The following is a 26,813-nucleotide window of genomic DNA, read 5'->3' as shown; positions in this document are numbered from 1 at the left end:
TAGAAAAAGGAGAGTTGTTGAAAAGAATAGTAGGCAAACATTGGACGTCAATATTCTCGAAATCTTTATTGTAAGTATGCCTCAGGGAATAGTTAATGGTAAGACTGCTGGCGATCTGCAGCAAGGCACCTTCGATGAAAATAATCCGCCATGCATTTCACTTGACAAGAATAATTAGTATCGAAAAAGGGAAAACCGGTAGAAAGTAAAATTAATTAGTTTACGGCTTTAGTGGTGACTCCAGGGCTGAGTGTGCGGACCCATTCCACTGCGGCAAACCTGTGTTGTGTTTTTACGTTTTCAAGCTTTCCCAGGAGGATTATTCATGCTCTCGATACGACCAGGTTGCTTTGAATCGATTGTAAGTTCAAATTTGGACTTCACAAACAATTTCAAAAGTATTAGGAAGTTAGAGGCGAAATGCTCTTTTCTCTCTGAGCTATTGCAGGTTCGAGTATTGATCAGCAATCTATTACTTGATGTGCCTACCTGTGACTAACACGTCGCCATATCCATGTACACTCTGACAGAGAGCATGTTCTCTCAGAGCTGATCGCGTAGTTCTATTTTTGTACACCGAGCAGATTGCAGTCGGAACACACTCTGTCTTTTCCATGCACATTTTTTTTTTACATGCTTAGGATAACAGAGATCATCCGTACCATCAGCTAGGGCACATGTGGAAGCTAGGCACCGGCGGATTCTGGTCGAAAAGTAGTGAAATGGGCAGAACCATGCAAACCTTATGGCGGGCAATTCCGCGAATTCTGCTCCATTTCTTTATCCACCTACCAAACATGCATGAAACGTACCAGAAAAAGTACCGAATTCTGCCAATTTTTCTGCCGGCATAATCCGCCGGTGCCTAGTGGAAGTCCGTTGGCATGTTGAAGAGGTCAATCAGGGGCGTACCTGGTCCTGCTCTCAGGAGAGGGGAGAGGGGAAAGGGGGGGGGGGAGGGGGAGGTGAAAGGCCGCCTCACCAACAATCTGTATAATACATGTAGGGTGGTTGGTGCATGTTATGTCAGTGATTATGAACCGAGGTCTCCATACACATCTCTATGCGGTTGTGCACTTTCATTTCTTTCGGGGTATTTTTCTTTTCCATTTTTCACGTGGACAATCAGTCGTCACATGTAGCAGAGCTCAATTGAGACAGAAGCGGAAAGGGCTAGCACTATATTGCTGCCCTGTACTGTTCTAGTATTATTCTTTTCATTACCATCCAAACATTTCTTGCAGTTTACTTTCGTAGAGTTTGCGACTTTTTGTTCCTCAACACAACATGCAGCTTTATTCAAAACATCATCAACCTTGGTTCTGTCCTAGATCGTATATCAATGCATTAATTGTTTCGGCTCATCATCATGGAGCAGCTTATGCGAAGGCTAGCCAAGCTTGCTTGCCGATGCCAACGCGGAAACGCCTATAATAATAATTATCATAAGGAACCGAGGTCGAAATTTGTAGGGGGTTCTCGTGCCCCATGCGGGCTACATGCCTGGTTTAGGGGACGTGTTTGGTACTGGATAGCGCTTCATGAGACTTCCCTTTGGTATGCAGTGTCTGGCTGGGCGAATATCCGTTCTCCACGTGGACGCCAGTGTTTGACGGCCTCCCTCGGTGGACATCTGCTTGGCCAGAAAGCACCAGCTTGTGTCGTATCCCTCCTTCTCACTACACACCCTCTCCATGTATGCTGTAGAGACAACAGGGGCCGCACCTGCAGATGATGCTGTCGCTCTGGGCCGATAAGTGTGATACTTCATATACTGGCTCACACTGGCCGAAGCCATTAGGATCTCGTTAGCTGCATCGTCCGCAGAGTCAAACCTGGCAACGTCCAGATAAGAATGTGGCGTGGGTGACAATGCCTCGTAACCGGGTTTTCCGTTGACGGAGACAACTACCGGCACCGAACCGGCTTTGAACAGGCGAAAGAACTTCTCCGTGATGTACTCATCGCAAATGCTGTTCTCCGCTGCCACCGTAAACTTGTAGTGAGTCGCCAAGGCGACGCTGTCGTTCACGACGCCATGTTTGTTATGGAAACAATGTCCGTAGCTATGCGTGGGTATGGCGGCTATCAGGGACTGGAGCAGACCTTCTCGCCCGCTGTGCGATCTGCAGTTTGTAACCAAAGCCAGCATCGGTGCGGTTTTCAGCTTGAGCTTGAACGGAACTGGCAATGCACGCAGGGTCTGGTTACACAAACACGAGCCGCCACCGGCGAAGTATGGCTGGTAGATATCAGCTGTGTTGATGAAGCTGCGCAGCAGGTTGAAGGGGCGACGGAGCCTCGTCCACTCCCGCTGTGCTTCCATCACAAACAGCATGCTGATCTTGTCTTTGGCTGTATGTCGCGTCGGATCGATGGCGTACGAATCCTCCATGTGATACTCTATGACGTCGGCAGTGAACTGGTACGATCGTTTGGTCGTGTAGCTGAGCTGAACTCCATCGCAGCAGAGAAACGGGTAAGGTTTGTCCCTCTGCGGCAGGAATGTGCTCCGGAATACCTTGTTCCACATCAAGATCAAGATCTGCTTTCTCGGTCGGCAGCAAAGCCGCAAGCGTGGTCCTGTGCCGCAGCGACGATCGCGGATCGTCACGCTAGGCCACGCCCATGTGACGTCCTTGGATCTACTCTCACCGGGCTTCCATGCTATTTCCATGTTTCTGTAGCACACGCCCGTGTCCGGGCCAGGTTGCATATTCTCTCGGCCGAAGAGCAGGCTCTGGATACGAAACAGTGGCACAGAGCTGTTATCTTCAGCTTCCTCTTCGACGTCAGAGAAAAGCTCTTCACCCTGCTCGGTGTCTTGCACCCGCTTTTGCCTTTCCCTGTCTGGCAGTGCTGCTGCAAGTCCAAGTGCGGCAAGGCGAAATAGCTGCGCTGACAGCCTTACATCTTTCTTGCTCTTGGTGTTCTGTGCTGAACTGCTGGCACTGGTTGCGTCGCTGGCTGCTTGCAGGGCGTTCAAATTATCTGGCCTGAACTTGTAGCTATTGCTAGATCGTGTGGCTAAATGGACTTGCTGCAACAGCAGGACTGCCACACTAAACCCAACAAGATGTGTGAACAGGCTTCGTAGGTTCTGGCTGACGCCTCGTCCGCCGCCCGGCTGAGAGTCCGGGGCAGACTCCGATGGTGATTGCATCCTTCGAGTTCAGTTCCGACTAACAGCTTTTTGGTGTGTTCACGCCTACAGTTGCTAGATCGACGAGTGGGCAGGCAAGTTAGTTCCAGTCAGCTTCTACTGCCGTGCTACAACACGTGCATTGGACGGAGCGTATCTACGCAACCTTGCCAATTGCCGAATCTAAGCCAATGCAGAGATGGAAATTGCAATGAATCTCCATTCATACAACTATGCGAACGTAATTTCAAAAATGCTCATTCTGCTAGAACTTGGGCAAAATGTCTCTCCGATGAATGACAGAATCCAGGATTTTTCTTTGCCTTTTCAGGCTTTTGACGTCCCCGGCTTTTCACAGATAACGCCTGACGTTCGTGTGCTCTGTAGATCTATGTCAATGTCATGCGCAGTGCTGTGAGGATGGGCGGCGAACGGTCACTGTCACTCGCTGTCAAAGTCACATGCGCTGTGGGCTAGGTGCCACTGCTCTTCACTTGCGAAGTACATGTACGTTGCGTGGCTCTCGAGTTGTGCATCCCGGCCCAGGCGCGGGGCGCTTTTCATTCACTGGATAATCATACATGTCTATGAATGAGAAGTACAGGTTCCTGCACGAGTATGAGGGCAGTACCGCGGAATCCAGCCCGCGCCGCGATAGCGGCAAGGGCTGGATGAGCAGCGGTACTGACCGAGTATGAGTGACTGGAACGTGTTTCCCGTATGCACCCAAGCCAAGGCAAGGAGATCACTCACAATCTTTGACGTTTGAGTTTACATGAACCATTCTGTGACTCGACTCGAGTCCTGTATGACTATGAGGCTGTGACTCTGTGTGAGCTGAGTGAGAGTGACTTCGCCAACCGTACATATACACGGACTACAGTACATGACTTTTGCATGTACTTTCACAAGTTTCAGACCACAGAAGCTTGTCATTGAAATGGTAGACTCATGAGTGGATTCTGTCCACTGCCCGTCGGCAAGTGACGACGGGCAGTGGATTCTGTCCACTGCCCGTCGTCAAGTGACGACGGGCAGTGGATTCCGTCCACTGCCCGTCGTCACTTGACGACGGGCAGTGGAACTAGTTCCATCACCATTCATCAGGCAGGATCGCGCTTTCCAGCCCGCGTAATTTGATCTGTCATTGGTCAACTCCAAGGCGACAGTCATGTGACATACGGGAAATTGTTTTCACAGTCCAGGAGCGGCACCGACTAATGCTGCGATGTAGTGTTCACGAGGTATTTGTCGGGCTGGAAACGGAGCGTTCACTGCTTTTCGTGCAGAATCTGCCACCTTTTCGAGCATAATCCGCCGGTCCCTAGTTTGTGTCGAGATCTGAACTGTTGCTGTCAGAAAGTCCATGCATTGTTGTTGTTGTTTATTTATTTTACATCGCAAGGCAAACGGGCAGTTCTGCCCAATATTATGGAAGCGATGACATCCAGTAAGAAGAGTCAGAAAGGAAGAGAAAAATAAATGAAAATAAATATACGAAAATGGAAGTAGCAATGAGGGGAGGCAGGGTCAAGACGAGCAGAAAAAATGGATCTCAAATTTACAAGTCGGGTCATCGTAGCATGATTTTAACGAGCCTCATCAGCAGGTTACGAAAGTCATTACATTTAACTAACCGAAGAAAAATACGCGTAGCATGCGTTTGAATTCACGGACAGATACTATGGACTTCATACAGTCGGGCAGGCCATTCCAGAGCCGGCAGTTGGCTAGAAGCGGTCGGCATGCGCCAAAAGCACTGTGGGCCAGGGGGAGGGGAAGGTTGGGTGCCAATTGACCTCGCGTGGTCATGCCTGTCGGCGGGCCTTGCAATACAATTCGGGACGACAACAGCTCACTGACGATTCCAGAACGGATTCTAAATGTCAGGAGTCGGAGCTTGCATTCTCCTCGTTCCAGCACTGGGCAGACACCCAGCCTGGTGTACAGGGGAAGAGTGTGGGCCAATGGGTGCTCATCGGCCACGCAACGGATGCAACGTTTATCCAGTTTGGCTACTGTATTCCGCTGCTCAGCGGACAGTCCTGGGAGAAACGCATTCGACGCATATAGAAAATCCCGTATGACAAGGGCAGAGTAATACAGCATCGCCTGCCTGACTGTTAGGCAGTGCCGGATCTGGCGGAGGATCCGCAGCTTCATAGCCGTGCGTCGGATGATAGAGGTGACTTGCGGTGACCAGCGAAGATTTTCGTCCAGAGTGACTCCGAAGTAGCGAGCCGCACTGGTCTGGGCAAGAGGCGTGCCAGTGCAGTAAATTGTCTGTCAATCTTTACGATCTACATAGTCATTGTATCTCTAAAAGGGCATTCCGGACACAGACGGGTGTACTGACCGTCGTTCTTTATAAACCAGGGAGTAATAATTCTTTGTTGCCATCTTCATTAGGTCCGTCAAATAGTCGTAATAGGTTTTTCATTTGACCCGACGAGACCACACGACGCTTGCAGACCACAGCACGAACAGCTCACCAGCCACACTCCACGAAAGCAAGTAGTGTTACTCCTGACAAGTCTTGTTTCGTTCCATAAAGTTGACGGGGAACTCATCAGAGGAGAAGCAGTTGTTGAATGAAGGGGTTAAGCTGAATAATGCTATTTTATAGAGAAGATACCGGCGCAAGGTGTAAACACTCAACTAACTCACATATGTGACAAATCAACACAAAAGGAATAGTGCAGAATGGAGGTGTTATGAACCCTACCAAACACAACAATCACAAGTGCTAAATCAATCACAATGAGAAGGAGAGGTACACAGGAATAGATTGCGCTAATTTACACGTCACAAAGAGTACTGAGGTGGTGACAAAGATAGGTGAAAAGTAAACGCCAAGTGAAAGCCAACAAATCATCACGGACGTCTAACGTCACATCTGAAGATTGCTAACTGCACAAGACAAATACTTCACGAACCTCGATAATTGAAATTCAGCCAACGCTAGGTGAAAGGAAGGCTGCTGGGTGTGACATAGAACTGCTGGCTGCTGGGGCGTCGTATCCATCCAAATCTTGACTGCAGGGTTGGCGTCTAACGCTATTCCGAGCAGCAGATCACATCCTTCCTCAGATCAATGGCAGGTTTCCTGGTCCAGGAGAAGTCTTAATTCTTTGTTGCCATCTTCATTAGGTCCGTCAAATAGTAGTAATAGGTTTTTCATTTGACCCGACGAGACCACACGACGCTTGTCACATGTTGATTTGTCACATATGTGAGTTAGTTGAGTGTTTACGCCTTGCGCCGGTATCTTCTCTATAAAATAGCATTATTCAGCTTAACCCCTTCATTCAACAACTGCTTCTCCTCTGATGAGTTCCCCGTCAACTTTATGGAACGAAACAAGACTTGTCAGGAGTAACACTACTTGCTTTCGTGGAGTGTGGCTGGTGAGCTGTTCGTGCTGTGGTCTGCAAGCGTCGTGTGGTCTCGTCGGGTCAAATGAATAACCTATTAAAACCAGGGAGTGAGTCACAGGCATACATGTACATGTACATGTACATGTACATGTTCAAGTACACAGCTCCACTTCTGCATCACTTTCTTTGCTCAGCTATTGCTCATCACATTTTACACGGCTCTCGGATTATAATATGGAAACACTGACATGACAGGCGACAGGCTTTGGGGAATTCTCTAACAATAAAAAAATACAAAATTTCAAATCACACAAAGGCGCGAGCACCAACCATACAAATGTACATGACAGGCGACAGGCTTTGGGGAATTCTCTAACAATAGAAAAATACAAAATTTCAAATCACACAAAGGCGCGAGCACCAACCATACAGATGACGTACACCACATTTATGCAAAGTAGCGTTTTGAAAGAAAAAATTATGTTTTTTATTGTTTTTTTGTTGGCGTTGTTGTCTTTACTTTTAAGTGGATGACCAGATAAGGAGTGGTTTTGTTTGAATGATGCCACTATGAGGTAGACAACTAGATGATAACAAAAAACGAAACGGAAGAAAAGTAAAGGAAAGGAGAACAGAGACGGTTGCAATGAAAGGTGGAGTTTAGTGAACGTGAGTTAGGCAAAATGCACGATAGTCAATTAGACGTTCCTGTCTCCTGAGCACTACCGTCCTTCTGGCACGCTGCCTCAACCAAGCAGGATACACCGCCCTTCAGGGGCGTTGCCTCACCAACGCACGATATACCGTCCTTCAATGCTTTGTACTTTAATATGTTGTATGTCATCAACTCGGGAGTCTGTAGCTGCCTGAGGCAAAGCAAGAACGACCACAAGACAAAACAGTGATTACGGTTAAACACCGTGTGCCACTAGTCGTGGTGCAGACCCAAGGGCAAGCACAAACGCAGACACACGCCAGAAGGAACACACACACACATACAAACACAAATTCATACTATATTCACAAAAAAACAGTCAATGCCGCACATGCTGGTCGGTCAACTGCCATGTGCAGCATTGGACGCATTTGGTTGGCGAATATAATGCACATACATGTAGGATCAAGCACACGCACAAACACATGCATGTACACACACACACACCACTCACAGGCAGAAGCACAAGCACGACCATACACGCGCCAGTTCAGGAACCCTTGGCTCGAGTGGCCATTGCGTGAGCAATTAGGCACAACAATACATGCTACCAAGCGCAAACCACCAACCAGCAGTCCCAAGGTCTCTCATAACTCGCAATATTCCCTCCCTTATCCATGAAGACAATTGGTCAAATATATACGTGTACATGTACGCAGAAAGTCAAATTCATTGCATTGCCTTTGCATCATGGTGTCGATTCTACATGTAGATAACATGACTACTCACTCTTCTACTATTTCCAACACATCCGTTTCGTCTTCCTGAGTATCTGTCTTCCTCTTTTCGTGAAGGGCCTTGGTTTCTTGGACAATTTCCTCAATCGGATCATTGGACACGTGATCCATGTAGCGTGGTGCTTCTGCGGCCCTTCTAACGCCGAGGGTTTCCCGAGCCTTCATGATGAAGGGATGTTCCAAAAACGCCGGAAGCGTAATTCGATCCTCCACTCGGAATGCAAGACACGCCCGGATAATGTTTTGAGCATCTGGTAACGGGAGTAGAGTGTAGGATACAAATTATTTTACTATCATTATTTTTATAGTGCGAACTAAAAATGTTAGTTCGCAAATTATATCTAAAATAAGTTGGAAAAAAGCGAAGAAACATATGAGAACGAGTTATGCAGCAACTTTCCACGACTGTAACAAGATGATAAACGGTCAGAAATTGCGATAAAAGGGCACAGAACTGACAGGCTACTGAGACAATGAGCGACCCGAGATTTGCCCAAACACATCTCCAGTGCGCAAACCAACAGCCTGTCAGTTCCGTGGCCTTTTATCGCACTTTCTGACCGTTCATCATCTTGTTACAGTCGTGGATAGTTGCTGCATAACTCGTTCTCATGTCTTTCTTCTCTTTCCACATTTTATTACTGGCTCAGTATCCGAGTATAAAATATAATTACCGGTAGATCTATTTTTTCAGCTGGTCCTACTTATTGCCATATTAAAATTAATGACTCTTCATCGAATACTAACAAAACTATTTCTTATTTTACTACTTCAAAGTAAGTACACAACCTACTCGTCAGAAGGGAAGAAGACAGCAGAGTATACAATAACAAAACAGCAGGGAGAGTAGGGGCTGCAATGCAAGCCTGTGCTGGTGAGGCAAGCCCACAACACCGACCTATGGTCTCGGCGTTATCGTGAGCTGGCGGACCATAGCCTAAAAGAAAAAGGGTGATTTCGTACGATAACGACAAGAGAAGGTGAGGTAGAATGGTTGAGGAGAGAAATGGAGAGAGAGATAGAGAGTATGTCCATGTGTACTTTGATGTATGTTATCTATGAACAGGGCTAGGATTACATAATAGTTATCGGGTTTCTGTAGCACCGTATGATCTAGCTGGAAATCACAGCCCTTGGTTCAGGTTGAAGTGGTCCTGTTGGACAGTTGGTCGCCTTATCAGGGTGATCGCATTCAGAGGTTTTCCTGAAGTGGTGATAATCTCCCTACAGAAGATAATGATGGAGGATCTGAATGCCTTCCTGTAGTGTTGATAATCTATGTCGATAACGATGGAGAGTCCGAATGTCTTCCTGTAGTGTTGATAATCTATCTATGTAGGTAACGATGGAGAGTCCGAATGTCTTCCTGTAGTGTTGATAATCTATCTATGTAGGTAACGATGGAGAGTCCGAATGTCCTCCTGTAGTGTTGATAATCTATCTACAGAAGATAACGATGGGGAGTCTGAATGTCTCTTACCCCGCTTCGAAGCAAGAAGAAAATTGCGTTCAAGAATAGAATTTCCTCGTCAGGAGGGCAGAAGACAAGCGCATGTGGACAAGTGACGAGGACCCACACCGAACAACCAGGGCCCAAGCATAGTGGTAGGGCGGTCGTTGCGTCAGTTCCTTGTGTCCCTCATTGTTGGAAGATATTCATCCCATGAGGTCGGAAGCAGGTAAGAGGCTGACAAGTGTAGACCAAAGGCTGATGAATATGGCAAGTACTAAATTGCACTGTTAGCTCCTTGGTCTGTTTGTCTGCAGACAAGCGATGCCAGAGTACCTTGTCCTAATCTTGCCACCTCCAGTAGCCCTAACCCTGCTAAGTCATCTGCGTCAATGTAGGTTTCCTTGCCGCAAGCTGTCAGTAACGTCGTCACATAATGTCTTGTAAGGACAGTGATGAGCAATCAACCAGCCTTCATCACGTGTAAGCTTACTTGTTCTTGTGGATGCCACTCCAGCGGCAAAGTTCCGCTCTACCGCCACATGGGTACATGCGCCTAATGGCGTGGTTTCAGCAGAATCATCTCCATATGCCCGGGCTTCTGCCAACCGTTGTATGGACCCAGTTGCAGCATATCATTGTCAGAATCTTTCCTTTTATGGCGGAATGCAATTTCGCCAGGCGCAACTGCAAGCCTCTCACGATATGGCAGGCCAGGAACAAACAGGCTGCTACTTGGCAAGAGGTATCCCAGAAATGCAAAAATATTCCCATCAACGGGGCTAATGCCGGCGCAAGTCAAGGGTAAACAGCGACACAAGAACGAGAAGAAGTGCTGGAAGGAAGGCTAATGTCACATACAGTATAGTTCCATCCCTGTTTCTGAGGCCATCCTATGGCTGTGGTCATCAGAAATGACTACAGTAGTTGTCCTCCTGCCGTGTGGTCGTTCGTCCCACACACTCACGAGAATCGGAGGGTTGACAAACGACATCGTATTGCGTCGTCGTGCTAATCCTCCCATCTCCAGTAGCCCGAAGCCTGCTGCAACCGTGGCAGCCACCAAACCTGAAGTATCAGCACCATCCCACAAAACAGCTGTTCAGAAACAGCAGTAAAAGAGGAGCATCTAGAATCTGATGCTTGCTGTTGCCGGATTTTTTGTTATTATTCTGAGTTGTTTCTTGGGAAGGGTGCTGTTTTGAATAGTTCCATCCCTGTTTCTGAGGCTGTTCTATTACTGTAATCATTAGCAATGTTCATTTTATGTAAACAATCATATGCCAGCCTTGTGTTATGCGTCTGTAAACAAGCTGTTACAAAACCACAAGTTCTGAAGTGGGAAAGACCTTCTCGCTTACGACATTGTATTTGCTTCAATTTTTGTATCTCGACTACGCCGTACCGCTGATGTTTACTGCACGGTATACGTTATATTATGCGCTATGTGAGATTTACTGTATACGTTGCCATTTTAGGTTCTATAACAGTCATGTGTATGCCTTATTTGATATACGCCGTTTTCATGCTATAAACAGAAGATAACGATGGAGAATCTGAACGTCTTCCTGTAGTGTTGATAATCTACCTACAGAAGATAATGATGGAGAGTCTGAAAGTCTTGCTGTAGTGTTAATAATCTACCTGCTGAAGATAATGGTGGAGAGTCTGAAAGTCTTCCTGTAGTGTTGACAATCTGTCCGAGTCAAATATACCGTTAAGAAGAAGTAATTGTCTCCTGCCATGTGGTCGTTCGTTCCCGACACTTAGGAGAATCGGAGAGTTGACAACACGACCGCACCGTAGTTCGTCGTCGTGTTAGTCCTCCCATCTCCAGTAGCCCTAAGCCTGTTGCAACCGTGGCAGCCACCAAACCTGAAGTATCCGCACCATCCCACAAAACAGCTGTTCAGGTACAGCAGCAAGAGAGGAGTCTACAGAATCTGATGCTTGCCGTTGCCGGAGTTTTTTGTTGGGAAGGGCGCTGTTTTGAAGAGAGGAATCGTATCCTTTGCTAAGATACTGCCCGTCGTCAACAGTTGAGATCCAAACTCCTTGTGACTATGCTTTCAGGCAAGACGCCGACAAATGGTGAACAAAGGCTGGTGAATATGACAAGTACTACGTTACACTGATAGTTCCATCATCTGTTGAAGACCCTTTTCTGCCATTATATAATTATTATTTCTTTAGATGGACACACTCAAGTTACGCCTGAATTAAACTATCTGCATGACATCATTGAGAAAGTAAAATATTTGGCCGATCACTCAGCTTGAAAAAAAGAGAAGAAAGCACGTGAGCACGAGTAATGCAGCAACTGTCGACGACTGTAATAAGATATTGACGTTTAGCAAAAGCGAAAATTCGCACTCTTGGTATTCGTGACATTTCGCGAAAATCTATTTCGAATTAGGAAAACTTGCGAGGTTTGGGGCCTGGTCAGACTGCGGCAAAATCGAAATAATTCTAGGATTAGAATCCGAATCTCCACAGTAACTTGCCGCCAGAGCGGCAAAAGCGAGAGTTGACGCTCCAAAAAACAGCAAGAACGGACCACGCTTTGGCCTCGGTCACACTATGGCAAGTTTGAAGCTGGACGCAGCGTCAAGCCGCAGCACTTGACGCAGACGCGGGGTCACACAGAGTTTGTTTTTCTTGCAGCTCATGACTGCCGCGGCCTGACGCATTTGTCTACGTCACAAAATCACCAGGGAAATTCAATAACGACTCGGATTCCCACGGAAACCGGCGTTTTGCTTATTATAAAAAACAATTGTCGGACAAAGTTTTCAAATTTTTCATTGATTTTTGATTACAAGAAGACGAAAGGTCCACGCGTGCACGATCGTTGTTGTTTCTTTCCGAATTTGAAGCCATTTTCAGTTGTAGTGTCATGGATCAGGCAAGAAAAGTCCGCATCGCAGCTGTGTTTCTCCTGACTTCGTCATACTGGTTGTCCTTTTTGGGGCTCTTGACGACAACACAACACTCACAAGTCAACAGGCTCCAGTTGGCCGATGACCCACTCAAACAACTGGTCATTTCTCGACATCATTTTCTTCTCAGAAAACGCCTCGCTCTTCCGCCAGGTTCGGAGCAGAGCAGCCTTGGCCTCGTAGGTCCACGGACTCATCTCGAAAAAAGAGAGGAAACAAAACAAACCTTGAAGAGACGAATGTCGAATGACTGCTCAACTCGAGCAACTGTCTTGAAACTAATTTTACTTGAAAGACACTGTTTTTCCGCCAAGCGTCACTCCCATCAGCAGCAACGCAGCCGATTTCCCCACATCAGACGCAGCAGCGTCTGACGCTCACACTTGCCGCGTTTGCGTCAGTTGCCATGGAAAAGCTCATGATTCTGACGCTGACGCAGCATTTTTGTCGTAGTGTGACCGAGGCCTTTTCCGCTCCAAACAGGAGTTTGACGCTGATACGCCATTGACGCTGATATTCACTGATTTTTTTCATCTCGATATCGAGGAGCTAATTGGTCACGGACAACGACAAAACGATGGTTGCAAGGATTGCACTGAAGGTGTTGGCTTTCCCGAAGTTGAAGGAACTTTACATCGTTCGTGGAGATTACCACTTGACGCTCGAAATGAAGTTTGAAATTTTTGGAATTTTCATTCTCCCCGCAGGTGTAGTTTGATCGCGATTCTAATTCTGGACGCTGTTCTTTTTTTGTCAGGCAATCAAAATTTGCCGCAGTCTGACCAGGCCCTTATCAATCCGAAATGACTTACTATAGTATTCTCGAAGTTATTTGAATCTTATACTGTTATAGTACCGGCCGTAGAATTACTACTCCCTACTATTTTTTTACGTTTACGTTTGCATCGTTGCTTCTATTTTTATATTTTGTGTGGATTTTTTTCTCAAAAGTTTTTTTATTGAAACAAAGAAAAAAAGGTGGCACCTATGTACAGGGGATGGCCCACGCCTGGTATACAGTAAACGTAAAAGAGAAAAAATAAAAAATAGTACAGCACACGGGGTCGCCGTGGTAACCAAAGAGAGAGAAGGAGGCAAAGAAAAGATAAGAAAGAAAGAGAGGTAAGCAACTCCATGTACATCAACAGTACAGTTGTGTCATACGCTTACAATGGACACTCAGCAGCCGCCAGAACAGCCGAGTGAACAGGAAGTGGCACTGAAGAGCGCCGGTAGCCGCGCAGACTAGGAACCATGGCTCTCACTAGGCTGAAGGACAGTTTGGTCCGGACGAAAGCCATGGTGACGAAAAAAGGCTCGTTGTGCCTGTCGCTCAGTTTGCTGGCAATCCTGGCAAACAGCGCAGATGAAGCTTTTCCCTGTCCACCAGTGGTGGAGAAGACAATGGGCACAAAGGAGGAGTGCTCTACCGCCAGAAATCGCCGCTCATAATTCCTCCGCTTCTCCTGCTCATGCTTTCTGTAGACAGACGAGAGTGTAAGGTTTCGATTTGAGGGGAAAAAAGGGTTGAACACCCGAACATCAAACATTGTCCTCTCAAACCTACTCCCATACAACCCCCGCGCTGCCACATCCAGCCTAGCATGGTCTTCGATGTTGGTCGACCGAAGAGGGAACATTTCACCGGACACAACAGAGCATTCGTCGTGTCAAACTGCTTGCCGCAGGCGCAATGGGTTGGAAGTCGGGGAGGGGTCCAGACGTATCCGAGGCACAAGGCATCGCAAAATCCCGACTTTGGCATTGTGAATTGAAAGCAGCGAAATGGCCGACACGTGAGCCAACTTGAGGCTCCCTTCTCCGCAGCCAGATCCAAGATCCTTTGATCTTCCAGGCTGAGCTGGTCCCTGAAGGAGGACAGGGCCACAGCTTGATCATGCCCTACTATACCGTATATTTAGCGTATCCCCGTACGTTTGCGTACGGGATCCGTGCCTTATAAAGCCTAGTTCACATTCGACGGGGCGCGACGGGACGCGACGTTAGGCCTCGGTCACACTACGGCAAAAATGCTGCGTCAGCGTCAGAATCATGAGCTTTTCCATGGCAACTGACGCAACGCGGGAAATTTGAGCGTCAGACGCTGCTGCGTCTGACGTGGGGAAATCGGCTGCGTTGCCGCTGATGGGAGTGACGCTTGGCGGAAAAACAGTGTCTTTCAAGTAAAATAATTAGTTTCAAGACACTTTGCTTGAGTTTAGCAGTTATTCGACATTCGTCTGTTCAAGATTTGTTTTGTTCCCTCTTTTTGTTCGAGATGAGTCCGTGGACCTACGAGGCCGAGGCTGCTCTGCTCCGAACCTGGCGGAAGAGCGAGGCGTTTTCTGAGAAGAAAATGATGTCGAGAAAGGACCAGTTGTTTGAGTGGGTCATCGGCCAACTGGAGCCTGTTGACTTGTGAGTGTTGTGTTGTCGTCAAGAGCCCCAAAAAGGACAACCAGTATGACGAAGTCAGGAGAAACACAGCTGCGATGCGGACTTTTCTTGCCTGATCAATGACACTACAACTGAAAATGGCTTCAAATTCGGAAAGAAACAACAACGATCGTGCACGCGTGGACCTAATACATGTACCTTTCGTCTTCTTGTAATCAAAAATCAATGAAAAATTCGAAAACTTTGTCCGACAATTTTTTTGTATAATAAGCAAAAGGCCGGTTTCCGTGGGAATCCGTGTCGTCATTGAGTTTTCCTGGTGGTTTTGTGACGTAGACAAATGCGTCAAGCCGCGGCAGTCATGAGCTGCAAAAAAAACAAAACACTGTGTGACCCCGCGTCTCCGTCAAGTGCTGCGGCTTGACGCTGCGTCCAGCTTCAAACTGCCGTAGTGTGACCGAGGCCTACGGATCGACGGGAAGCGACGGGACGGTCTGACGGCGTCCAATGTGAACACCAGGAACGGGAACGCAACCGTACTACCGTACAGATCGGGAAGCGACGGGAAGAGTTGGATCGATCCAACTTTTCATACCGTAGACGGGCGTAGACGGGGACGCAAGCGTACAAAATGGCTGCAATTCGAGTGTGAACAGGAGACGGCGTCGTGCGCCGACTACTCCCAATTCGTACTTGGATATTTTTAGCATTTCGAACACTGCGCTTCCCATGATAACTCACAGAATGGCTAGCACGACTTGAGTTGAATTTTAGCAACATAAGATCTCATGTCACTTATATACTCAATCTGCGGACAGCATGCTGTTCCGTTCTTTGTGATATTTTACATCTATTAATCGTTTGGTTGAGTCTCGTCGCGCAACCGGAGGAGCACTCCAATGGAGAGAGAAAGATTTTCATGGAGCGGCTTGCTGTGAGAGGTGGACTGAGACCTGATGGCACTAACGGCGAATATCAAGACTTCACGGCCACGGAGCTGCGGGACTCTGCGCTGGTCGTCTATCCATGTGGAGGCAAAGCAAACGCGGGCAACAGTCTGCTGAAGGCAACGCGGAGCTGAAGCTGGATTGGTGACTGACGTACCTGCTTACTCCACAACACCGGCGCATAATGATGTACATGTACAAGACTTCGTGCGTATTCAACTCAAATTCGTGTTCCGTCAGCGTCAGTGTCAGTCAGCAAGTACATGTAGTCCCTAAATGACTTCGGGACAGTCTGTTCATGGTTTTCATTTGTATGGGACTCGTTATTTACACTTGCGATAATTTAGCGGCAATTCTAACGCTGTAGCGTTGTTCTCTTTATAGGTTAGTGCATGGCAGGGAGGGCCTTATGGCTTGTAAGTGCCCGACAGGTTAGCCTGAGGGCCGTAGGCCCGAGGGCTACCCTGAAAGGCACAAGCAAGCCATAAGACCCTCCCTGTCATGCACTAACTATTTTAGAACGAGGTTACATGCATTATCTCACTTCCATTATGCTTTTGTACCATTATATTGGGTAGTTTTGTGGTTTGTGTGCAGAGAGACTTGGTGTGGTATGAAAAAATATTTTCTTCTGGTAAGTTATGGTAACTCAGCACAACTGAGGACTGCGAAAAGTAGAAGAGAAGCAAATAAAATGCTGGGCTCATATTGCGAGCTTCATTCTTATTCATAGCTTGTGGAGCTATTTAGGGGCTTTGCGAGCCCCTTGTCGATACCTCTTATGACATTGATCTTCGGTTTTTATAGGTTTCCGCCAGCTGTTGACAAAGGAAAATCTTATACATGTAGATGAAAGAATACGGGAGGCAAAACCCGTACACACTTCTCAAATGCGTAGCTTTTAGTAGTACACCGTACATTTTGCGCAGAGTTCATTATCTGTACCGTACTATAATGCATACAGTGAGTTGTACGCACCAGTTTAGAGTTTATTCAGCGGGCTTTAAACTAATCCAAAGCCCTCAACGCGTCATCAAGAGCAGTAAAATTACGATTAAAGTAAAAAAAGTAAATTATCGTGTCCGTTCCCGAAGGGAACTCACGACGGCCGCTAACACCCGATAAACCAAATTACGATTGAGCGGTCTTTAAACTCTGATAAGGCCCTTGGCGGGAATGTCGCTGATTGGTCGTTTCCTGGACAACTAGACAGACCTCGTTCTAATGTAATTTAGTGGAACCAGTATTGAGTAACTGAGTTATATGTTTCGTTACATTGTCGACAGATCTCCTGTGTACTGGTTTTGTGGCACAATGATTTTTTCTGCATAAGCGAAGCTGTGGACGCGGCATACTGCTGCTACACTTCAAAGCGGGAATGCGTGTAATAATAATAATAATAATAATAATTTAAAAATTCGACGAGGAGACAATAATTTTAATAAGGCAATAAGTAGGACGAGCTGAAGCGACATGTGGACTACTTTATTAACAATGTAAGCAATGGAGACGATGCAAGAAACAACCTAAAGGGTAAGGAAAAATACATGTAAGAAGAAAAAGGGCCATGGAAAAAAATGATTTGAACAAGTTTTCGTACAACACTCTTCAGGAATCACTGTTGTACTAAAGAACAAAATGAGAACAAAGGAAATAATATAGCAATCAAGGTAGGGTGACATGGCTGCAACAACAACACCAGCTTCACATCCAACAACAACACCAGGTTCACAGCCAACAACAACAACAACTAATCCACAAAACAAAGCAGCAAATGACAGACCACGGAGATCTACAGCAGATTACAACCGGACCTATGAATTCACGGTAAAAATACAAAGGAAACAATCTGAAAGGACGACGACTGACGTGAAGGCAACGGCATTCAGGGTTGGCGTGGGTGGTGAAGGTGAGACGCAGGACGATGCAAGTGAGGAGGAGAGTCAAACCGCGGTGGATGACGGAGCAGGTTCTGATTTGGACAGTGAGGGAGAAGCTGAGCTGAGTGAGGGTGAGAGTGAGTGTGAGGGTGTGCGCGTGAGTCGAGATTGTGTGCGTCTGTCTCGTAATAACAAGTCTTCAGTATACAATCATTTGGTTTCTAGTACTGACTGTTGTCGTACTTATTCCGATTCCTGTTTTTCTGTTTTGTGCCGTGCTCGTCATGGTTATCTTTTGCAGTTACAAGTTTTGGAAGCTGTTTGTCAGCGCATTCGAAAGCCGAATTTGTGTGTCCAGAAAGATAGTGTTATTACCCTAAATTTGTTCAAATAATGTTCTGTTGTGTAGTGTGGCAACGTTGTTGCCACTTGTGCCTAAATGTGTTTTGTCACCTTCTTGTTTATTATTGTTATTATTATCATTCGTTCTCACTTTTCTGTTTTTGTTGCTGATACACACTTGTCACGCTTAGTTCTTACTTGTATACCCTTGTTTTCTGCACACGTTTGTGAGAACTCGCAACTCGATATTCCAGTGCTGTCATTGTATCGTGTCACCCTACCTTGATTGCTATATTATTTCCTTTGTTCTCATTTTGTTCTTTAGTACAACGGTGATTCCTGAAAAGTGTTGTACGAACACTTGTTCGAATCATTTTTTTTCCATTGCCCTTTTTCTTCTTACATGTATTTTTCCTTACCCTTTAGGTTGTTTCTTGCATCGTCTCCATCGCTTACATTGTTAATAAAGTAGTCCACATGTCGCTTCAGCTCGTCCTACTTATTGCCATATTAAAATAATAAGAATAATAATAATTTTTACAAGAGGTCGGGGGCGGATAAGATTTTAATAACGAAGATACGTGTTGGGTCGTAAGTATCCACTCAAACACACATCCAGTCAAAATAAGGCACTTGTCAAAATATCGAAATACTGAAGTAATTATAACAAGTGCCTTATTTTGACTGGATGTGTGTTGGCGTGGCTACTTACGACCCAACACGTACCTTCGTTATTAAAATAATAATAATAATAATCATAATTAATGGCTCAGTATCCGATAATACTTCTCTTATTCACACACACTTACCTGGAGACAGGCGTCGGAATGGGTATGTCTGCCGTGGTGGAGCCTGCATCACTTTGATCAGCTTGACAACATTCTCCTCGTCTGGGAATGGTTCGGTGCCGTCACACATGTATTTGTACATCAACCTCCCTCTGCAATATTGCACATCATTTAGCACGACGTGGAAACGTTCAGACAATCGAGAAAAGCAATAGAAATGACCAGCAAGAGAGAGGGAGAGAAAGAGAGTCGAGAAAAACCGCTGCCTTGTTATGGGGAGATGGCCTTATCATCATTGTGCGTGTTTTTGGCCGTGATGCCGAGACCTCAGGTCGGCAGAGCCATCAATGCCGCACCATCCCTGCTGCGTCTCAGTCCAGCCCCTGCTCAGTAGTTGTCACGTTTGTCCTAGTCTCAGTACTATTGTCTTTCGTTATTAGTTACGAGTTGGGAATGTGAACATACAAGTAGTAAAAAAACACTTCTAACGGTCTCCCAAGACGCAAAACCTGCACCTGCGCAATAGGATAAGTCTTTGAAAGCAATGTAAGTCCCACTCCACTATAATGTGACACAGAAGAGACGTAGGTTTATGAATGGACGAAGTGGGAAGAGTGAGAGAGAGAGAGAGAGAGAGATGCCAGATTTGTATCGGGCTCGGGTATTGGGCCTCGTAACGTACAGACTAAATACCTCCCCGGAGGCTCCCATCGGACGATCCTCAAACATCCTCTCTGGAGCTTTCTTGCTGCTATATCCGCCCATCCTTTTCACACGCACATCATCGATTTTCAGGCAATGCCCAAAATCTGCAACAGAGAAAAATGCTCACTTTAGCGGAAGTGATAATTTAGGTGGTGGGCTGAGGGAAATATGCAAACGGGTCGTGCCCCTAACATCACTCGACTGCAAACAAATAGATCTGTTTCATGGAGGATGTGTTTCATTTGGTTCTGCTGTCTCTGCAAAGAGGACATCCTGCAAGTAAATGGAATTTTAGCTCGTAATTAGTATCGTAGTCATACCAGTAGTATACTGTAGTATAGTATTTATTCATATTTCTCGAGGGCAGTCCCCGCAGACCTATGGTCTCCTTACGGGTATCCTAAAAAAATCTCTAGTTGGTGTTTTAAAAGCATAGGGATGTTATACATTTTTTCATTTCTCCTAGGATTTGCACCCGCACTATTGCCATGCATGCATTCCCCCGATACACTTCGCATAAATACTCATTCTTGCAAGTTGCTTCACGTTCATGCTGCGTGAACTCACCTATAAGCTTTACCTCTTCTTTTGGCGTGATCATGATGTTGCGAGCATGCAGATCCCTGAGGCATGAAGCAAAAGATGAACCACACGAGGCTTAACATTTATGCACAGTCTTGCTGCTCGTTCGCCAAGACTTGGACAGTTTTTCCGGAGAGAGCAGGGTTAAGTTTTCGAAAGAGAAAATCCGTGGGGTGAGATTTTAGGGACGGCACCTACAGATGTCATATCCTCCATCGGTATAATTTTTTGTTCTCGATAAGCCATTATGCACTGTTCTTTCATGGTCTTATTCTATGTGTATGGCTCACGTTATCGATTTAACACCCTCCCATTAGATATGCAATACACTTGATCCATTTAGTCCCTCCTAGGCCTTGACAGATTATGCTAATATTTTCGTGAAATTATGCTTTTCGCATTGCTGAAAAAATTGCAGAATTATGCTATTAAATTTTGTATGCTAAAAGTTATCATATTATGCCGCATTATGCTCACATATGGTGCTAATGTATAATGGTTCTGTGCAAAATAACAGGGGAATTTTTTTGTAGAGGGCGTTGTACTGTAGTAGCAAAAGATCAACGGGGTCAACGCACCGTCCGACCTACATGTACATGACATTGTACATGTAGCTACAACCGCCACTGAGTATAGTGGACTGGACATGTTATCAAGGGAGTCGTAAACCTACGACTTCCTGGTGCATCTACTTGTACTTGTACTTGTAGAACATGTACAACTGTATGGAATTTTATGCGAACAGGCGGATTATTCCAATTTTATGCGATTCGCATGCAATTTGCCTCGAATTATGCGATTATTCGGTTTTGGTAGGAATTATGCGAAAAATTATGCTAGCATAATCTGTCAAGGCCTAGTCCCTCCCCCCCCCCCCCTACAGCTACGCTAGTTATGCTACCCATTCAATATCGTGGAAGTGAAAAACCCCTCGACAGACGGCTCCCCTCTGGGTCATGCCTGAAATCTAGTCGTACTCTATCTATTGAAGTAGAGGAATAGTTTTCCCTTTCCAATAAACTTTACTAGGGGTGAACGAACGAAAGAAAGTTCGAATATTTGTTCGAAAAATTTGAAAATGAACAAACGAACTCGCAAGATTGATAAACGAACACAGCAAGCAAGCATGTAGATCGCTTGTGACTACATATAATTTGTAGATCATGGAAGAGCCGGAGGTTGGGACATCGCGAGCTTGCGCGCTGATCCCCTGCGTGGAGCTGAAAGTCTCAGATGTGAAGGACTTTGGCGGATGCCCATGCATGTCGAAGACGATACAGGCAAGACTATTGGACAATACGGTCAAACTATGATTCAAGGGCGCAAAGCAACATTCCACACGACTTCTGTGGCTCAGTGGTTATTTTTGTTTTAGTTTAGTTTTTGCTTTTCTACTTTGAATTGAGTTCAGTGATTCAGTTCGCTGATAATAATTTGCAATTACTCAATCTGCACATAGAACTGTTTCCACCTTTGTGGACTCCTCAGAGCAGTGCAGAGGAAATGAGGCCGAACCTGATAGCAATGAATACTATTTTTTCCAAAGCCTGATTTAAACCAGGACCGAGCGTACCTGAATGTTATTAATTATAGGTTAGTGCATGGCAGGGAGTGCCTTATGGCTTGTTAGTGCCCGACGGGTTAGCCTGAGGGCCGTAGGCCCGAGGGCTACCCTGAAGGGCACAAACAAGCCATAAGACCCTCCCTGCCATGCACTAACTATTTTAGAACGAGGTTACATGCATTATCCCACTTCCATTATGCTTGTGTACCATTGTATTGGGTAGTTTTGTGGTTTATGTACAGAGAGACTTGGTGTGGCATGAAAGAATACTACTAAAAGTAGAACAGAAGCAAATGAAAAGCTGGGCTCTTATTGTGAGCTTCATTCTTATTCATAGCTTGTGGAGCTATTTAGGGGCTTTGAGAGCCCCTTGTCGATACCTCTGATGACTTTGATCTTCGGTATTTATAGGTTTCCGCAAGCTGTTGACAAAGGAAATTCGTACAGATGAAAGAATACGGGAGGCAAAAACCGTACACACTTCTGAAATGCGTAGCTTTTAGTAGTACACCGTACATTTTATGCAGAGTTCATTATCTGCACCGTACTATAATGCATACAGGGAGTTGTACGCACCAGTTTCAAGTATATTCAGCGGGCTTTAAACTAATCCAAGGCCCTCGACGCGTCATCAAGAGTAGTAAAATAACGATTGAGCGGGCTTTAAACTCTGATAAGGCCCTTGGCGGGAATGTCGCTGATTGGTCGTTTCCTGGACCACGAGACAAACCTCGTTCTAAATAAATTTATGATTTGAAGTTTCTGTTCGGTTTGGGTTTGAAAATCTTTGTTAATATACATGCATTTTCCTGTTTACTTCTCCAATGTTATGTTGTATTACATTTTAATAATTTGTGTTAGTTTTTTAATGTGACTCCTAGGTCTGAATTTAGTGCATTAGCGCAGGTTTCAACAAGAGAAGAAAATGTCAGCACACGTTTCTTCTTACCTGTGTACTCCTCCAGAAGAGTGTAAATAGTGCAGGACATCGGCTAACTGCATGAAAATCTTGGAGGCCAGTGGTTCGCTGCCGGGCCATACGCTATTCGCCGTGCTGTATAAGGTTTCTGGAACATTCCAGGACGCACATAAAAACATTTTACAACGTTAAGTGGCTTTGGTGATTTTGTGATTCACTGACCATGCTCTGAGCGATTTTATGACATAATGACGCATAGTAGTTACTGACATGCCGACCACAGCATTGACCAAGTGTTATCTTACCGCCTTCGATTAACTCCATCACCAGGAAATAGCCGAAATTAGTTTGGTACGCTTCGAATAGCTGTGGAATGCCAGGGTGCCTTAGTATGCTTAACGCTTGCAGCTCTCTGTTGATCTCAGCAAACGCCGCCGACTTTAACGGATTTGCCCGCTTCACTGCAACCTAAAGCATGAATGCACATCGACAACTAGTCTTTTACAGATAATTCTCGGACATCTGGCATAATCTGATGAAAAAGCATTGAAATTGGCAAAATCAGACTATATGGCATGTAATATCCTGGATTTTACTTCTCCTTTTCCTCTGCTTTCACCGCTTGAGGAGCCGCCCTCTGCGCCCTGATCCATGAGTGTGGTGGCGCTCCTACAGATGTGAAAAGCTCGGCCGCTAGCTGAGTTCCACTCGAAAGCGTGAGTTTTTCGTCTGTAGATCAAACATACAAGGACTATTCCAGACAGATATCGGAATTCGTCCGATATTTCTTCTGGTTTTTCCCACCTCAGGTTATCAACTACCAGACAGGCGATTCAGCTAAAGATGAAGTCACTAGCCATGTGTCATCTGCCTGGGACTTGAAGACCAAAGATCCACTCCACCTAATAGCTTTGGTCTTGGCAGGCTGATCTTTGTTTTTCTGGCAAACTACTACCGGGGCATTGTAGCAGTGACAACACCACATAATCGTGTACGAAAGCGAACAAGGCAAACGCAGTGTAGGTCTGCAAAAAGCCAAACCTACAGTGCTGACAACTGAAATCCAACCATTAGCGGTGCCTCCAAATTCTAGTGGTTTCTGGTCCGCAGTTTTACCATCCCATGTTGGATCTTTGCGATCAGGGGTCGGATTTCAGTTGTCGGCACTGTGGTGCGAGAATAGGGGCGATTAGCACTAGCATAGAAATTCACCGCTCTATTTGAGAGAGTTATAATTCCGTGAGAACGGAATGGATCAAAATTGCTTTGCGATGACAAAACATGCTTTACTTGAAATTTCCAGCTTAAGGTGGCTAGGGCGGTACAACGTTTTGGGGGTCATTGTGATTACATTTTGACTGCATTTTTGTGTTTATCGGCAAGGTGGAGATGAAATTTGAAAATGTTTTCTGATGAATCGCTGGAGAAGAGCCTTCTCTAGCTTCCTATAGTTTTAGTTTTACTTTTGGACAAAATTTGAAAAAGGTTCATGAAAGGTCCGTGAAACCTTTCATAAAACGTTTTTAAATTTTGTCCAAAAGTAAAACTAAAACTATAGGAAACTAGAGAAGGCTATTTTCCAGATATTCACCAGAACACATGTTCAAATTTCATCTCTGCCTTGCCGATAAACTCAAAAATGCAGTCAAACATTTCCCCAAAAGGTTGTGCCGCCCCAGCCACCTTAATTTAAGCACCTTTAAACGCAGCAAACATTATCCACTAGCTCCATATGAAAAGGAAAACGCTGTGATTGACGTGAACAGACATGTAAGAGGAAAGACAGTACGACTAGCAGATGTGTGTTACAGAAACAAATTGGCATCACCGTCCCAATTTGCCAATGTTCCACAGCGATCAGGAACGGACCAACTTATCCTGCTGTCTCACCAGATGGCTGGTTTCTCGGACAACACACAACAGATATGATTGTGCACTTCTGGAGTTCAGGAAAACCTTCGATAAGGTCCATCATCCAACACTGATTGAGAGGATTAGTACTTTTATCACTCGAAACTCAGTGAGTGCGTTCGATTACACACTTGAATCGATTCATGAATCCATTCGCATGCATTCAAGTCGTTCGATTTTCATGTCATGAGCCCTAGAATCGATTCGGAATCGATTCACTCTATTCATATGGGGTGATGTGAATAGCGCGAATCGATTCATGAATCGATTCGCGAAATGGTTCGCGTGCATAATCGAACGCACTCACTGAAATGGTTTGAATGCTACCTCAATCAGAGAACGATAGCTGTCAAGATTAAGGAGACGATCTCCCCCTAATATCTTTTGAGTCGTAGTGTTCTTCAAGGCTCACATCTTGCACCCCTGCTGTTTTTAACCTACATCAATACCCTTCCCGACACATTGACCCACAGCGCCCCTTATTTATTTGCTGATGATGTTACACTGCTCAACACCCATGACATCGGTTTACCTGTTGGTGAGAATCTGGCCAACTTCTAGATGGATTTAACAAGTTGCCAGCGCTGGGCTAGAGGCATTCATGCGGTGTTTCCAGCGGAAAAGACCACCATATTCTCCAAATATGCTCCTCCACCCTCTTCGTCTCTCCAAATGGACAACGTCTCACTCAATGTTAAACGTACCGTAATCCATCTAGGCGTAGAGATCAGCACTAGTCTTAAATTCCAAGACCATTTCACTCCTGTGGTCGAAATGTTTCAAAAAGTTTCGCCGACGTGTAAACGTGTTATGCTTTATGGGCCGTCATCTATCGCTTGCATATATTGCCCTACTCTACCAGTCATATGTACGACCCACAGTAGAGTATGCTATCCCTGTCTGGTGCTTCAGACTTACCGCTAGCCAGCTAGAATCGCTTGACATTTTACAAGCAAATGTCTGCAGATGCCTGCCGCGGTCTGCGAAGAGTGATTTTGATAGCTATGAATCGAAGAATAATTGAAATAGGCTGTGTAATTTGGCACCCCTTCGCTTTTTACACACTTACATTTCCATCACTGTTTCGTTCAAGTATATCCATTGGCACCGAGATTATCTATCCCGCTTTGACATCAATATCTCTTCTAGCGCCCGCCGACCAAACAAACTAATTTTCAAATCTCATGGCCGCATCTCTTGCTCTCTCTTTATGTATAAAATCGGAAGGCTGTGGAACTGCCTTCCGCCAAGGCTGACATCCCAAGATTCACTTTGTAAATTTCAGCAGCAATATCGCTTTCACGTGAAATGTTATAAACTTGACTGTAGTGGTATATCCCTGGACATTTAAACTAATTGTTGTATTTTGAACAACCCAGCCCTGTTTTTATTGCTCATTATGTAGCATAAGCATTATACTTTAACACGTGTGGTTTTCCTCACTGTTTATTTCTATTGCATGATTTGCATCAGGAGATCCCCTCGACAGGCCTTCGCCTCTGGGAGATCCTTTAATAAAGATTATTCAAGAAAACAGCGCGTCACGGACTGAAATCTGCTACTGCAGTTATTTTGTTTAAGTGCCTTTCCAGTGTTCTATTAGCACCCCTGGTTCTCAATCTATTGTTCTTCCTCTCATTTAAGTGAAAAATCTCAGATTTTGAGTTTTTTTGCGCTCCAAACATAATTTTATTTTCATTATTTTATTGGTTTGGTGAGACTCCCATGATAGGTATCCATTTACCTCTGGAGAATCCGTAAATAAATAAATAAATAAACAAATAAAGACTGCAAGACCAGACTTACTGGGCAACCGGTCGGAATATGCTTTCCCTTTGCCACACTGCCATACAAGCCGGACTCTATGTCCGAAATGATCTTCACTTCTTCGCCGATCTTGAGCGTAATGCAATCGAAAGAGGCCTGGCGGAAATTGGCACCGACGGAAATCGTGAACTCGGCATCCGCTGCCATTCTCCACTAAGTCGAGCAGGTTTGGCTCGTGTCTACCTCTATGCTGACAAAATGAGGATTGCTAGCCTCGTCCTTCGTGGGAACAAAAGAGGATTTCGCTATGAAATGGGCAGAACGGACCTCGCATGCACAACTGTTTCAAGACTAGATCCTAGATCGCAAAAATCTCGTCAAGAAAGAGACATAAATCACGGGTTAACAAGGCTAACCAGCTGCTACGGTATCGTATACGCACAGGTGAATTTGAGTGTACGCATGTTGACTGTACGGGATTTTTGCAACCCTAGTACCCTGCGGTACACACTAGAAAAATCCATGCTCATCATCATATCAGCAGCGAAGATGCGACTGCCGTACGATAGGTACGATAAAGGAAACAACGTACAGTCCGGTATTGCTTGCATGAACCCTAGTTCACATTCCGCGGGAAGCCCAGGAACGGGA

At 45.5% G+C, this 26,813-nt stretch overlaps 2 protein-coding genes across 2 annotated transcripts; both read right to left on the bottom strand.

Annotated features, from left to right (window-relative positions):
* Nucleotides 1-1,108: 1,108 nt before the first annotated feature.
* LOC135824914 (uncharacterized) lies at nt 1,109-3,418 on the bottom strand. Its single transcript, XM_065337656.1, has one exon. The coding sequence runs from the start codon at nt 3,161-3,163 to the stop codon at nt 1,496-1,498; it is 1,668 nt and encodes a 555-aa protein (XP_065193728.1). The 5' UTR covers nt 3,164-3,418; the 3' UTR covers nt 1,109-1,495.
* A 3,514-nt stretch (nt 3,419-6,932) lies between these two features.
* Nucleotides 6,933-26,518, bottom strand: LOC135825233 (serine/threonine-protein kinase pim-3-like). Its single transcript, XM_065337970.1, has 8 exons — nt 26,202-26,518; nt 22,790-22,952; nt 22,515-22,632; nt 19,987-20,042; nt 19,397-19,523; nt 18,736-18,866; nt 7,964-8,222; nt 6,933-7,385 (listed from the first exon to the last, which is right to left on the bottom strand). The coding sequence occupies exons 1-8, from the start codon at nt 26,367-26,369 to the stop codon at nt 7,214-7,216; spliced, it is 1,194 nt and encodes a 397-aa protein (XP_065194042.1). The 5' UTR covers nt 26,370-26,518; the 3' UTR covers nt 6,933-7,213.
* Nucleotides 26,519-26,813: the final 295 nt, after the last annotated feature.

Source organism: Sycon ciliatum, chromosome 9, assembly GCF_964019385.1.
Source record: "Sycon ciliatum chromosome 9, ocSycCili1.1, whole genome shotgun sequence".
Classification (NCBI taxonomy): domain Eukaryota; kingdom Metazoa; phylum Porifera; class Calcarea; order Leucosolenida; family Sycettidae; genus Sycon; species Sycon ciliatum.
This window is presented reverse-complemented; position numbering and strand designations above follow the sequence as displayed.

Coding starts and splice junctions, on each gene's coding strand:
- LOC135824914 (XM_065337656.1), bottom strand. CDS start 3,163: ATGCAATCACCATCGGAGTCTGCCCCGGACTCTCAGCCGGGCGGCGGA.
- LOC135825233 (XM_065337970.1), bottom strand. CDS start 26,369: ATGGCAGCGGATGCCGAGTTCACGATTTCCGTCGGTGCCAATTTCCGC. Junction 22,953..26,201: donor ATATTCCGACCGGTTGCCCA/GTAAGTCTGGTC, acceptor TTCATGCTTTAG/GTTGCAGTGAAGCGGGCAAA. Junction 7,386..7,963: donor GTGTTGGAAATAGTAGAAGA/GTGAGTAGTCAT, acceptor GCTTTGCCTCAG/GCAGCTACAGACTCCCGAGT.